We start from the raw sequence: 16,231 nt of genomic DNA on the forward strand, positions 1-16,231 counted from the left end.
TCAAACAGAAGAACACAAGGGAAGATATTTTAAAGAAGGTCAGTAACCAAACAGTTAACTGGAGCCATTGACTTCCATAGTATTTTTTTTCCTACTATAGAAGTCAATGGCTCCAGTTAACTGTTTAGTTACTGACCTTCTTTAAAATATCTTCCCTTGTGTTCAGCTGAAGAAAGAAATTCATACAGGTTTGAAACAACTTGAGGGTGAGTAAATGATGACAGAATTTGTATTTTAAAGTGAACTACCGGTATACCTTTAACATTTGCAGTAAGACTGTGAGCTGTCATACTGTGCTAGTCCTGCAGAGGGCGACCTGTAGCTCTTTGAACATATAGCATGTTCGCAAGAATTGTTGGTAAAAGGACAGATATGTAGTTGATTTATAATTTCAGTTTTAGACAGTCAACGAGGGGAAACAAGGGAATAGATGGGATGAATTTGGAGATCAGAAGCTTGTTCCTGTGTGCATGTGCCTTAGTAAACTCTTCCCTTCATTAGCTTTGCTTTTGATTCCAATCAGCTGTGGCCTGCCATCGCCATGAGATCAGAGGAATCAGTGGTAAATACATATTTCTTCTTTGATGTTTGGCTACAAACAGGCCTGACTCGAACACGTTGTTTAAGATGCTTTCTATCAAACAGAAAGCCTAAATATCACACTACCGCCCATCAGATGCACTTGGCAGAGCGGGAATGACTGTCTCAATGATTGTTTGGTTTCTATACACTGTGTGGTTTCTTTCTGAAAATACTAGATTTATCATCCAGCAGGCAAAAATCATAAGTCTAACCAGAAAAAGTAATAACACAATATTTCTCAAAAAGCCACAGGATTTGAGTTCATGTCAACAAGTTATGATCACTCACAGTTAGCGCACGCACAACAGTATAGTGCTAGACTTTAGAAAGCATCACTGTTTTAAATATATAACTGAATTAAGGTCTGAGGTCTCTATCAAGTCTTATAACTTGTGATAATGCAACTCAACTCAATGGTTTGGTTCTCACTCACTGTGCTGCAAAATATTAAAAGTAATATCCCAGGTTCAGTATCTACTTAAAGGACAACTCTGGTGAAAAATGAACCTAGGGGTAATAAACAGATGGTTACCGGGTACCGGGTAGATCGTTCTCTGGGATCCATTTTTATGAAAATTGAATGTAAAGAGTTTTATCTCTAAAAACTGAGCTTATAACGCTTGTCTATGGGGCACAGAGGAAATAAAATTAAATCGCTAGTTAATACCACTAACAAGGCTCAAAATAGCCTCACACTAACACGGTAGCATAATGAGGGTCCCTACATGCAAACCAAAGCATTGAGAACTTTGTACAGTGTACAAACAGTTTAATAAGAAGATACTTTATAAAGACAGCACATTACGTGTATACAGACAGCAGCCATCTTGGAAAACAGTCTCGACAAGTCGAGCCACGAACGTCGAGCCAGTTCACCCAAAAAAAAAAAAAATAGGTCGATCCATAGAGGAGTAATTATCTCCAACAGAAGATAATTACTCCTCTAATTATGCAATTATGCACTTTTTTTTGTTCTGATTGGTTATTGGTCTGCCCAATTGAAGTCTTTTCTGGTTCAGTTGAAACACGCCCCATAATCACAGCCCAATGGAGCAGTATCAGACTCATATTCTGACTAGAATTGAGTATGACCACATCAGGCTATCGTTATTTAGCTTTTTGCACACAAAAACTATTCTTGTTGCTTCATAAAATGATTGTAGAGCCACTGTAGTGAGATGGGCTTTGTAACGACGTCTTTAGTGCCTTTATGGGTCTTGAGAGAGGAAATGACATTGGTGTCAATGGAGGCCTTTCTGAGCCATCGGATTTCAACAAAAATATCTTCATCTGTGTCTGAAGATGAACGGAGGTCTCACGGGGGTAAGTAATTAATGACAGAATTTTCATTTTTGGGTGAGCTAACCCTTTAAAGAGATAGTTCACCCAAAAATGAAAATTAGCCCATGATTTACTCACCCTCTTTAAAGAGGAGCACTTACACGAATGGACGGGGTCAATCCATAAACGTTAAAACACTCACTGCTTCAACAGAACAGCCACAAGACCCCTTCCCACAGCCACAAGTTCCCATTTTTGTAAGTCGCTTTGGATAAAAGGGTTTGCTAAATGATTCAATGTACGACATATGTACGATGTAAAACATCTGTTTTAATGTGAAAAAACAAACAAAACACTTTTTACCTTTTCTGTGTAAAATTACATCCAATTAGTGCCATGACAATAAAAGATGAAAAAAAAGACAAAAAAAAAACTATAATTACCACAAAAAAATTCAATATACATATTTTACCAGTGGAATTGTTGTTATTGCTTTGATTTAAAAAAAAGCCTTAACATTTCTGCTTTTGGGCCCAAATTGAATCCTGCAGCAAAGGATTCTTTGCTTCTTTTTTCTTCTTTTTTTTCATTTTTTTTTTTAAGAAAACATTTTTTTTTTTTTTTTGTGTGGTAATCAAATTGTATCGAACCTCAAAACTTGTACTTATAATTTGTACTGAATCCAAGATATTCCTTTTAATAGATGTTAAGGTCCTTTGCTTGACTATATTTTATTTTGGGTCGTTGGGTTCTGGAATGTTCCCACTGAGCGAACGAGAGCTATGATCCCATGTGGTTGTGGTTTGGGCTCGGGCTCTGGGTTGATCGCTGAGCGCTGGAGCTGCAGGATGGAGGAAATTACCGCAGCTTCCTGCAATATGGTGCCACCAGGTACACTGAACACACAAGCACACACACGGTAATAAATATAGTTCATGTGTGAGTTAAATGAAGTCTTAAAGTACAGCCCACAAACCAAACACACACACAGCATAACTGTACAGAACTGCCACGAAGTACACACATTTCACAGTGCGGAAACACACACTTCCCACATAATTGTACCCTGTGCAGGCTGCGAGCACAACATGCCCTAATACTAACACACACACACACACACACACACACACACACACACACACACACACACACACACACACACACACACACACACACACACACACACACACACACAAAAATATATATTTCTTACAGTGCCTTCAGTAAAACAGACTTTTCTAAAGGTATAGGGTAATTACAGTAGTTGCATGTTGTTCTACTTTGCTACTGTACTTTGTGAGATAAATAATTTGCATCCATAAATTTGCATTAATGTTCTTAGCAGACACTTTCTTAAAGCAGCTTACAATAAAACACACAAATCATATTAACTACCTATAGTACCCCAACAGAAAGCTGAGAATAAACAAAGCTTAAAGGGATAGCTCACCCCAAAATGAAAATTCTGTCATTGTTTACTCATTTACTCTGCCTCATGTTGTTCCATGCAAAACACAAAAGAAGATATTTTGAAGAATGTTGGTAACCCAGCCTGATCACATGAAATGCGTATCTTTAGCGCAGATTTTATTTATTGTGTGATTTATACAGAATATTTTTTTATAGATGCATACGCAGTTTTGGCGTGCATATGATACGCACGTGACCCACACAACTAAACCTAGAATGGGGTGACAATATCATATGCACGCAAGTACAATTTTGGTAATAAATCACACAATAAATACAATTTGTGCTATATATATATATATATATATATATATATATATATATATATATATATATATATATATATATATATATATATATATATATATATATATATATATATATATATATATTAGTACGTATAATTTGTACGCATTTCATGAGAACGGGTAACCATAATATCTTTTTTTCTTCCTACTATGGAAGTCAGCGGTTGATGTGAACTGTTTGGTTACCGACATTATTCAATATATCTTCTTTTTAGTTCAACAGAAGTAAAAAAAAAAAATAAATAACTCATACAGGTTTGGAACAATCAAAGGGTGAGTAAATGACAGATTTTTCAATTTTGGGGTGAATTACCCCTTTAATAAGACAAGTCTTAAATTACAACGACAAGGCTATCTCAAATTCCTAACGTTAAACTATTCTCCATTAAGTTTCTCACCAAATAAATATGCAGCCAGGAATGCATTGTTTATTATTACAATTCCTTACATAAAATTTTTTGAAACTATGGCTCCATTTATTAAAAATACACTTTGTTTACTATTGTAGAGCTGCTTTGAAACGATCGGTCTTGTATCAAATGCTGTATAGAAGGTGATTTGACATGCATGCCAATTTAGTATATATTTACAAAATAAAGAGAAATCCAAGGGCACTTATGTATTTAAACCACGCAAGGGGGTAAAAATGTATTATTTCCTTTTCAAAACAAGTGAACAAAGTGTATGTGTTTGTTAGGTAATTGGTTATTGGTTTGTTAGGTAGCAGGTAATTGTTAAATAAGTGTGCCTTTAAATGACAATGTTTTCTAAATGAAACTCGAGCTGTTAGTTTTGAGTGTCTTATGTAAAGAACTGCGTTTAGCACTTTGTACGTTTGGTTTACAGTTGCAAACTGAGTGTAATGCAGATCATGTGCTTGCTGCGTGAATGGTTTCACTGAGTAGGTCACAAGTAACACTTATAAGCTTTTTTTTTTTTTTTTTTTTAAGAAACTGTAGAACTGCATCTATTAATTTACTGGATTTAAAGATAGAACTCTCCTGCCCTCTAGTGTTACTTATGAGGTACATATATCTAATCTGAAATCTCTTGTCTCATTTAAAATTCCATATATTAAAAAAAGTGATTTGTCAATTGAAATATATATTTCTATATTTTAGTAGCAGTAACAATGCTATTGATCTTGTTGTTAATTTCTTTGAGTTGCATTGTAAAATTTTTATTCACATAAACAAATGTATTGTATTTTTTGTTGTCTTGCTAAAAAAATATATATTTTTGTAAAATCTCAAACTCGTTTATAACAATAAGAATAACAAGTTTAGTGAGACGTATGATCATATTTGTCTTACTGATTGAGGCTCTGTTGTTGTTTTCTCCCTTTTTCCTTTTATGTCATTGTCTTTCAGTTGTATGTTATTGTCTTTCGCGGTTTCTTTTCTTGCAACAAAAAAAAAATCCCATATAAACATTGAAAGTAAAAAAATAAAAAATAAAATAACCTTCGGGATTTCTGGAAATACAAAAAAAGTCATGTGAAATTCAGCATTGATCATATCTGTTCACTGCAGTAAAGATTGACTGTGCGGCAACACAAGTAACAATAGATGTCGCTGTTGCGCAAGTCATAGCTACTTAACAGACTCCCAAATCTCATACAGAAAAAAAAAAAAAAAAAAAAAATCTCAGTCGAATTAACAGTCTTACATTAATCGATTTGGGGGGACATAAATCCGTTGAGATCCTGCAACGAAAAACATACCGGAACGCGCCCTCAGCGTCATGCACGAGACACGCAGGTAGCCTATAGGCCTAAACCTCGTCGGAATATATTCATTCTAGAGGTGTGATGGTCTAACCGAGGTGAAAAAACAAATCATGAAATCATAGGTAAACCAATAGTACTTAAACATTTAGGACATTCTTGTGGTTTTAATGTAGGCCTATTTACAGCTGTGTTGTCAAAGCTATGAATTGACGTTTCATTCTTCTCGCGATAACCTTCTGCCTCAGAAACCTGACCAGCTAACTTTATAACGTTGAGTTAATTTAACTACAGATGAGACTAAAATATCGAGTAGGCTATATTCTCAAGTTATAGAGTCGATCGTAAAAACTGTGTTAACTAGGTGAAAGAGAGAAATCCTGAGGCGATCAGCAGTGACCTAAAGGTAAACAAATCATCAGTCTTATTTATTACTGAAATGTGTCTATATTCACGGATAGGGGAGAGTGGGGTAAGATGAGCCAGTGGGTAAGTTGATCCACCCCTTTATCTTGGCAACTGTACAATTGTATTGTCATGTGACCATATATTTTGAAACCACTCATTTCTGCCTGAGGAGAAGCACATGAGAGGAGTGGAAGGCACCCATTTACTATACAAACTGTTGAATTAAAGCAAATTTGTCCAGGTCTTAAATATTTATGATCCAAATTGGTGATTTAGCAACGTATAAATTATGCAAATCATTTAGCTAAATATTAGCCTGAATTCATAAGCCTGCGAGTTTAATCCAAAATGGCAGCTATGGGTCAAAGTGTGCCAAATGCTTTGGGGTAAAATGAGCCAGCGTTTTACCTTACCCTACCATAACTACCCTAGTTAAATTAAATCTCAGTAGTGAAACAGGTATAATTTCAATGTTACACAACTGGTTTAGTTTATCATTTTCTTTTCTTTTTTTCTTTTAAAAAAAACAACAACACTTTTTTTAGTTTGAGTTTATTTTATAAGAACAATGTCCAAGTACAGCAAATCCTTATCTGATAAGAACCAGACTATGCTTAATCGTGTAAAGCTTTTCACATGTAGTACCCAATGTAGAAAAACTACCATGCCAAGAACCTTTTGACTAAAATGTTTATTAGTTTCAATGACATTTATTCATTAATTTTAAATCTTTCTTTTTTCTTTTCTTTTTTTCTTTTTACTCAACAAACTCTGCTTAGGCTGTTTTTGGGAAGATTACAACTTTGGTGTTCAACATTGTTTCAGAAATGCAAACAATTAAAGATGGTGAAGTGTCAACTTCATACTATTTTTATTTTATTTTTAAGTTCGTTTTAAGAAACGGAATATATTATTATTTGTAAAAAAAATAAAAAAAAAATAATTGAAGTTGGTTTTAAAAGGTAAAAGGAGGTAAATTATATTTACAATTTCACATAGGTTTGATTTTGATGGTCCGTTAACACCATGGTTTCAACTCACCCCTAGCCTGGGGTAAATTGAGCCACATGAACACTTTTTTTATAAGAATCCATAACTTTATCATTGATGTATTCTGATCATTTAAAATGATAGCAAACATCCTGAAATTACTTTAGATCCTTTCCTTGTATTTGTGCCTTATTTGTATATATATATATATATATACACAGTGCCTTGCGAAAGTATTCGGCCCCCTTGAACTTTGCGACCTTTTGCCACATTTCAGGCTTCAAACATTAAGATATAAAACTGTAATTTTTTGTGAAGAATCAACAATAAGTGGGAAACAATCATGAAGTGGAACAAAATTTATTTGTTATTTCAAACTTTTTTAACAAATCAAAAACTGAAAAATTGGGCGTGCAAAATTACTCGGCCCCCTTAAGTTAATACTTTGTAGCGCCACCTTTTGCTGTGATTACAGCTGTAAGTCGCTTGGGGTATGTCTCTATCAGTTTTGCACATCGAGAGACTGAAATATTTGCCCATTCCTCCTTGCAGAAAAGCTCGAGCTCAGTGAGGTTGGATGGAGAGCGTTTGTGAACAGCAGTTTTCAGTTCTTTCCACAGACTCTCGATTGGATTCAGGTCTGGACTTTGACTTGGCCATTCTAACACCTGGATATGTTTATTTTTGAACCATTCCATTGTAGATTTTGCTTTATGTTTTGGATCATTGTCTTGTTGGAAGACAAATCTCCGTCCCAATCGCAGGTCTTTTGCAGACTCCGTCAGGTTTTCTTCTAGAATGGTCCTGTATATGGCTCCATCCATCTTCCCATCAATTTTAACCATCTTCCCTATCTCTGCTGAAGAAAAGCAGGCCCAAACTATGATGCTGCCACCACCATGTTTGACAGTCGGGATGGTGTGTTCAGGGTGATGAGCTGTGTTGCTTTTACGCCAAACATAACGTTTTGCATTGTTTGCCAAAAAGTTCCATTCTGGTTTCATCTGACCAGAGCACCTTCTTCCACGTTTGGTGTGTCTCCAAGGTGGCTTGTGGCAAACTTTAAACAGCACTTTTTTCTTCTTGCCACTCTTCCAGAAAGGCCAGATTTGTGCAGTATACAACTGATTGTTGTCCTATGGACAGAGTCTCCCACCTCAGCTGTAGATCTCTGCAGTTCATCCAGAGTGATCATGGGCCTCTTGGCTACATCTCTGATCAGTCTTCTCCTTGTATGAGCTGAAGGTTTAGAGGGACGGCCAGGTCTTGGTAGATTTGCAGTGGTCTGATACTCCTTCCATTTCGATATTATTGCTTGCACAGTGCTCCTTGGGATGTTTAAAGCGTGGGAAATCTTTTTGTATCCAAATCTGGCTTTAAACTTCTCCACAACAGTATCTCGGACCTGCCTGGTGTGTTCCTTGTTCTTCATGATGCTCTCTGCGCTTTAAACGGACATCTGAGACTATCACAGTGCAGGTGCATTTATACAGAGACTTGATTACACACAGGTGGATTCTATTTATCATCATTAGTCATTTAGGTCAACATTGGATCATTCAGAGATCCTCACTGAACTTCTGGAGAGAGTTTGCTGCACTGAAAGTAAAGGGGCCGAATAATTTTGCATGCCCAATTTTTCAGTTTTTGATTTGCAATAAATTACATTCCACTTCATGATTGTGTCCCACTTGTTGTTGATTCTTCACAAAAAATTACAGTTTTATATCTTTATGTTTGAAGCCTGAAATGTGGCAAAAGTTTGCAAAGTTCAAGGGGGCCGAATACTTTTGCAAGGCACTGTGTGTGTATATATATATATATATATATATATATATATATATATATATATATATATATATATATATATATATATATATATATATATATAAGGACCGGGACTTTAACGCATTAATTAAGATTAATTAATTACGGGACTTTAACGCGTTAAGATTAATTATGCAAAAAAAAAAACAACAACATAATTTTAACCACACTTATTTTTGCACCGCGGAACGTTTTTCAATGAATGAGTTTTGACGGACCGATTATACTGGAACACCAACTAGCGTAGAGTTCACGAGTCACGACAACCATAGACATCATATATCTATATGATAGGGGTGTAACGATTCGGTTTACCAATGATTCGATTCGGTTGAAATAAAACTTTCACACTGATTTACATTTTTGGCTAAAAAGTTACTGAATTGATTTCAAGTCACTGAATCATTTCGGATCATATCGTTCTTAAATTAACCAATATCGTCCTTAAATCATATCAACAACCTCAAATCGTGATACGAATCGAATCGTTGTTAAACGAATCGTTACACCCCTACTATATGATGTCTATGATGACAACAATGAACATGAACGAAGAAGCTGATGAGACCGCTTTGCTTTGGATGGGAAATTTTGTTTTAAAAATGGAAGCGTTGACAAGAGCATGGTTGTGTGCAAGCTCTACAACAAGGAATTTGCATATCACCGGAGCACATCGAGCCTCAAATATCACAAATATGCTTTTGCTAAACTTAATGGCAAACATTGCACTGGTCTGCTGGACTGAAATAAATAAACAATATTTTGTTGATTAAGCTTATGTATTCAGTCATTATTCAATGGTATACTAAAAATCCATGTGAAAAATTACTTCTCATTGTTCTCAGGTCAAAAATGTATATGCAATTAAAATGCGATTAATTTCGATTAATTGATTACAAAGCCTCTAATTAATTAGATTTTTTTTTTTTTTTTATCGAGTCCCGGCCCTAATATATATATATATATATATATAACCATCCATTTCCAGATTCCAAGTATGGCTCACTAGCTCTGTCTGATAGCAACTTCCTTAATTTAAGTAACTGTACTGTAAAACATAATAGTTATCATTTAATACATGAAAAATGTGAAGTTCACTCCAGTATTACTGAAAGTACCTTGCGCAGTTGAATTAAAATGAGCTAATGCACAATTCTTAAAAATGTTGGCATGTTAATTTTACTGTGTGCATGTGATATTTTCTTTGCTCTCCTACAGTCATTATGTTTTTTGTGTTATCACATAAGAAAAGCAATTTATTTGTGTTTGTGTGTCTTAATTTTATAAGGTTTTAACTAATTCTGTTTCAGTTACACAACATTTAAGTAGATGTTTGTTATGAATATTGTTTTTGTTTGGTTATTTATTGTAAATGGTGCTGGTAAAAGGCAATCAGTCTTCTCAAATTATGTGAGTTAGCTTGTTAGGTTTTTATAGTGTTTTATTAGTGGAACTAGACCATTTTATGATGTTTAGCAGCCACAAATAAGTGCAAATGTTTACAAAAACACCTGACCTTAATGATATTTTTTCAGGTGTGAAGAGTAATTACGTTTACGTTTCAGTCAGTCAGTGCTCTACGCAATGAAACCTTTTTCTCCTGGAATTCTTCCCTTCACATTTCACGGAGGAATCCCATAAGAGCAGCCGCGCTTTTGTAGAGGGACCCCCATGAATGTAAACGCAATATGGTCACAGCCTGGCGCGAGGTGGGGTGGGTTTGTTTTCACATGCTTAATTCAGTTTGTCACCTTCATTCAAGGGGCTTGGAGTGCCCTAATTTGTGTTAATTAGGGGTAATAAAGTCATAGTCCCTTATATTAGTGCCAGGGGGGCAGGAGAGAGAGAGAAAGGCTGGCTGACTGCTCTCCTTTCTCTTTTTCTCCCCACCTATCCATTGCTCCTTCCTTCCGTCAAAGCCTTGATCCGCTGTTCCGTCGTCCCGTGCGGCTCGCCTCCATTGTTCCTCTAATTAGATCTCTTTTGTTGGGTTAGTGCCGACGCCATCTGCTCTGCCGTCAGGAGCTCGGTGGGTCTGGGGCAGGGGCATTGTGAGGTGCAGCCCATCTCCCCACTCCCCACAACGAGCTACAAAAGAGCTGCCGTGTCCCCGGCGCACTCGCATAAGGGCCCTTTCACACTTGATGGAATTAGGAAGAGATTGATGTCCCTGTGCTCAGGGAAGACCATAAGATATTTGTAGAGTTGCAAGAGGGATAAGCAACGCACGTCGCCCGAATGCTCTACTACACTGGGGAGAGAGAGAAAGAGAGTGTGTGTGTGTGAGGGGTTAAGGAAAGTTATTGTAAGCACTTAGCTGGCAATGTTAAAGAAAACAAGAGTTAGACCTTACATAGCACGTGTCAGCTGTTGCACTGGATAAACTCTCGTCAGGAAGTCTTTTGAGCTGCCTAAACATTGTTGTCAGAGCTGTCAAAACTCGCCTGTGTAAACGTGAGGTCAGAAATCTTGTTTGAACATGTGGAATGTGTAGATGAGCACTGCGTGGAAGACCCAGAGCTGCATTCACCCCTTCTTGAATGGCATTCAAATATGATGAAGATTATATGTTTATAAAGCTGTAAATAAAAATCTTTCATCTGAACGTGTGGGCATAGTTTAGGTCGCACACTCTGAGAGTGCCAATGGGATGTTTTCCTCTGGGTCTGTAGGTGGCAGTGTGGTTTCGCCCACGTCCGAGCATACAGCTCGTGCAACAGGACTTGACCACAGGTACTGAAGGACAGTGCAATCCAAACATCCATCCATCTGATGCATGAGAGGTGTGCCTGAGAATTCAGCAGAGAGAGAGAAACAGAAAACCAGAGAGATGAGGTAAACCGCTGTGAACCTGCAGTGGAGATGATATAGCCACGTCAGGTTTGATGTGTTTGCTAATGCACAAGGGCATTGCAGCTTCTCTGTATTTCTAGTCTGAGATACATGAAATCTTATTGAGAATATATTATCATGAACCAACTACTGTATGTGAAGCAGTTTTTATTTTAAAACATGCAGAAGAAAAGGTTCTATCGGCGCGACATACTTGGAACCCTTAAAAGGTTATTTATAGAAGTATAGTTGAGTATACTCCAAAGACCCTTTTATGCTAAACGGGTTCTATAATGACAAGAAAGAACCCTTTTGCCACTTAAAAGGGTTCTATATAGAACACTGCAAAAAATGCATTTCTTAGCAGAACCTCTCTTAATTTTGAGTTATTTTCCCCCAAAATAAGACAGTTATTTTTGCTTGTCTAGTAAATACTTCTTGTTTTAAGAATGTTTAGATGTTTGAACTAGAAACAAGACAAAAATAGTAAGTAAGAAAAACGTTTTTTGCAGTGAACCTTTTAGGGGTTCCAACTACAGCGCTGATAGAACCTTTTCTTCTAAGAGTGTGTGTTTGTCTTTAGTTTTACAATAGACACCAAGGGGTTCCAATATAGTAACACAATTCTACATTAGTAAATAAATTAATAAAAATGGACATTTATTAATGAGCCCAACAATATGCACAATATAAATAATGCAGACCTAATAGAAATACTGTTAACAATTTTGCAGCCAATAATCCTGATTGAACCAGTATTTAGTGTATTATACAATATATATATATATATATATATATATAATATATATATATATATATACTGTATTTTAAATGCATTGCGAATGCATGTATTGTATTCTATTTCTGTGTCTGTCTATTTTATAAATGATTTACTGCCCATCTGAAGATAAATTACTTAAAGATGATGCACAGTATCATGATGTATCATTCTGTTTTGTTTTTTCTTCTGTCATTAATTCAGCTTGAACATATGACCCCGGAGCACAACAAGTCCAAAATATGGCAGTAGCCAACAATACATTGTATGGGTCAAAATTATTAATGTTTATTTTATGCCAAAAGATCATGTTCCATGAAGATATTTTGTACATGTTCTACCAAAATTATATTAAGCATGTATTATTAGTAGTAATATGACTTGCTAAAGACTTCTTTTGGACAACTTTAAAGGCGATTTTCTAAAAAAAAAAAAAAAAAAAAATAAAAAAAAAAGTTGCACCCTCAGATTCCATATTTTCAAATATTTGTATCTCGGCCCATAACAAACCACATCAATGGAACACTTATTTATTCAGCTTTTAGATGATGTATACATCTCAATTTTAAAAATGTTTACCTTATGACTTTATGAAATTACAAATAACTTTATGTAAAGCATTTATGTGTTTAGAAAAGCTATGTTTAGTTTTTCCAAACCAAAAATTATATATTTCTAAATAACTTTGAGATTAAAGTTTAAAAATGTCCCTTTGACTTACAAGAACGTTCTCAATTTGAAATCTAACCAACAGCAATGTTGTCATTGTTATGCTTGCTGATTGTTATGGATTCTGATTGGTCTTGCTGTAATGACTTTTCTTTGCACCAATTTGACCATCTATAGGTGTCGTTACACTGTAAAACAGTGTTGTGTCATGTGTTGGTTCTCACGTTTTTGACAGAAAGCAAGACCAGTCCTGCTCTAATGGCATGACAAGTTGCTCAGATAGTGCTAAATCTGTACTTCTTTAAAACTTTCCTTGCATGCGCGTTTCCTTTAGGAAATGCAAGCTTAGTTTATTGACAATACTCGTCAGACATTTAGGTGACAAGTGGCTTGACAAAATTCACAATGAGGCTCTGATCTCTCTTTTTTACTTTCCCTAACATTCTCTATTGTCAATCATTGTAAGTTATTTATTCTCATTCTTCCATCTCTTTGCACAGGCGTTCAACACACCCCACGTCTGCATTCATTCCAGCCCGTTCTCCCTCCTCCATTTTTACCACCCCCAAAAAATCCACAGAATGCTCCTCCAGCCCTGTCTTTACTTACTTTACTTTAGCTGCAAACATTTGGCCTGGCATTAGTGATGGAGCTCCAGGCTCATGTTGAAGTTCTTATTGCCGGGTGGTCAAACTTGATTAGGTCGAGGCTCTGATCCGGGGCCTCAGACACCAGTCCGCACTTTTGCACGTTCATATTTTATATCACAGAAACAATTGTGAAAATTTCAGAATATGAGCACTAAGGTGAGAAAAACCACTCAATAATCAGATCGTTCGATGAAAACTATTCAGTTTTGTTAAGTGATGTACAGTATTATTCAACTAGCGATATTATTGCCTCTTTATAATTTATATATACAATCATTTCATTGAGTTGTGACTGAAATATCAATTATTCTGTTTTTTTTCTCTTGTTTCCAATTCTAAAAATTCTTAAATCGAGATACATTTACTAGATGCGTATAACAATATGATATTACGTCTTGTTTTTGGTTTTTTTAAAAAGAAAAAAAAAAGTGAGTTTTTGCATAGCACAACTGAAATTCAAATAAAAACAAGATTTTTATGTCTATTTTTCTTCAGAAAGCAAGATGTAATATTATGTGCCATTTTACTTATCTATCCACCTTGATGTAAAATATTTTAGATATTTGAACTGGAAACAAGACAAAAAATACTTAGTAAGAAAGCTTTTTTTTATTTTTTTTTATTTTAATATTTTGCAGTGTATACTAGTTATTTTCAAGATTTTATTGTTAGACAATAAGCTAAACATTTTTGGGTTTCCATTGAAGACTTCTAGACTGACCCAATGATTACATTTTAGATTTTTAAAAAGACAGACACTGAATAGATTTTGAAACAGCCATTGGTTTGAAGATTGGACGGTGCATTCACGCTCACACTCACAAACATACCATACTACACAAAAGGCAGGCTTGCTTAACTCTATCCGTTCTGTACTGTGTTCAGAAAGGAAAGAGGAAAAAAAAAGCTCTCATCCCTGCAAACACACGGAATCTTTTACAGATTTCACCCTCGGTTGACCATCACTCTCTTTTTCTCTTTCTCTCTAACCCCTCCTCCTCCTTTCAGACCTTGGCGGTCCGCTGCTCGCAGGGTTAAAATAAACGCTAGCAGTGAACCATATTGCGTTCCCTCCTCTAATCTCTCCTTATTCACAGGCGCGTAATTGGTAGTCAATTTGCACTCCCCCTTCACCCATTGTGCTGTATTTCCCTCTGACAGAGTGCGGAAGATAAATGACCGAACCGTGCCAGAGGGACCGCAGCTCGCCGAACACAGGCACCCTAAATTCATTACACCAATTTCCTCTTGTCCTGCTCTCCAAAAGAGAATGAGAGTGAGAATAAAGGAGTGAAGATGAAGAAAAACAGTCAGATGGTCTTTGCAAATGAAGGGGAAAAGGGGAAAAGAAAGAACAGACGCGAGAAGGAGCATTTGGACTTGAGCGCATTCAAAAAAGAAAAGCGTTTTAACCATTTAGCTGGGATGGGTACAGCTAAATGGTTTAACCATTGCTATTGTTGATATGTTTATCATATGTGCTGCAATAAGAAGAAAGTAGCATTTCATTTTCTATTTACCCTATTTTGGTTCATTTCTGTAAAAAAAAAAAAAAACAATCACAAAAAAGTGAAAACGGTGTTAAAGACGACATAAAAGCAAAATCGATCCTGTATGCGTGGTCTCTACTTTAAACATTATTAATCAATGCTGATGATTCTAAAGAACAACAAAAATCAAAACATAATCATTTTCTCCACCTCTGAAATTGTGAATAACATAGTTTAAGATTTATGATCCAATCAAATTCCACTTTACAGTATTTCCCTCGAATATGTTTGCCTTCTTTGGAAATGTGTCTCTAGCATCAGCCCTTAGCACTAACTTCTGAACTCATAACACAGGCAGGATATTAGGTTAGAATAACTTCATATTTTTGGTGTAAGTCTGCTGCCTCGGTGTTCACACTGGTCCTTTTGTTTCGGTTCGGACCCACTCGGCTTCTTCCATTGACTTTTTCCCGCGTCCTGCCTTCCCCAGAGATCTGTATTGTTCTCTCCATCTATCATTCTCTAATATCAAACTATATCAAGCTATAGTTAGCTCATGCAACTATAGCACATTTACATTTAATCATTTAGGAGGCACCTCTATCCAAATTGACTCACAAATGAAAAATGCAAGCAATTAATCTGTATGATATTGCTTGTTCACTAAAGCCCCGTTTCCACCAAAATTACCCGGAACAATTTGTACCAGGAACTTTTTTACAGGAACTTTTCTCCCCCCCAGACCTGCAGCTGTCTGCGTTTCGACCGCGATAAAGTTCCGAGAAGATCAGGCAAATTAGTTCGGTGATGTAGGACTGCGCGCGACTGCTCCTCCAAATCAGTGAAGGACATGTAATCATTTGTGTGTGTAACGTTACCGATTGAAAGATTTAGTGAACTGTTTACATGAGACGTTATCTAAACCGATCTGGTGTTTACATGTGATGACTTTCAATCGCAATCATTTTGTCACATGCAGTTTGTCTGCCGCACCAAAAATGTCAACGCTGTTTTCTCCAGCAGCTGGAGTGTGTTAACTGTAGCCATAGCAACTCTTAACGGCCACCAGGACTAATACAGTATTATTTATAGCTATTTGTTGTAAAGTGTAATAATCATCTCAGAAAAAAAAAATCTTCTGTCAGGCGCAGTTAAAGTAAAAACTGCCTGGGGCAATGTACGCTGTGTCATTACTCCAACATTATATTCATAACTTATGA

At 36.1% G+C, this 16,231-nt stretch overlaps 1 protein-coding gene across 1 annotated transcript in view; it reads left to right on the forward strand.

Moving 5' to 3' along the window:
* The first annotated feature begins 2,645 nt into the window (after nt 1–2,645).
* Nucleotides 2,646–16,231, forward strand: part of LOC137092073 (uncharacterized) — a 40,244-nt gene continuing 26,658 nt past the window's right edge. Inside the window, exons 1-2 of the mRNA XM_067456345.1 lie at nt 2,646–2,754; nt 14,789–14,950. Coding sequence (XP_067312446.1) covers nt 2,646–2,754; nt 14,789–14,950 — 271 coding nt within the window. The remainder of the gene's footprint in view (nt 2,755–14,788; nt 14,951–16,231) is intronic.

Source organism: Pseudorasbora parva, chromosome 11, assembly GCF_024679245.1.
Source record: "Pseudorasbora parva isolate DD20220531a chromosome 11, ASM2467924v1, whole genome shotgun sequence".
Lineage (NCBI taxonomy): Eukaryota > Metazoa > Chordata > Actinopteri > Cypriniformes > Gobionidae > Pseudorasbora > Pseudorasbora parva.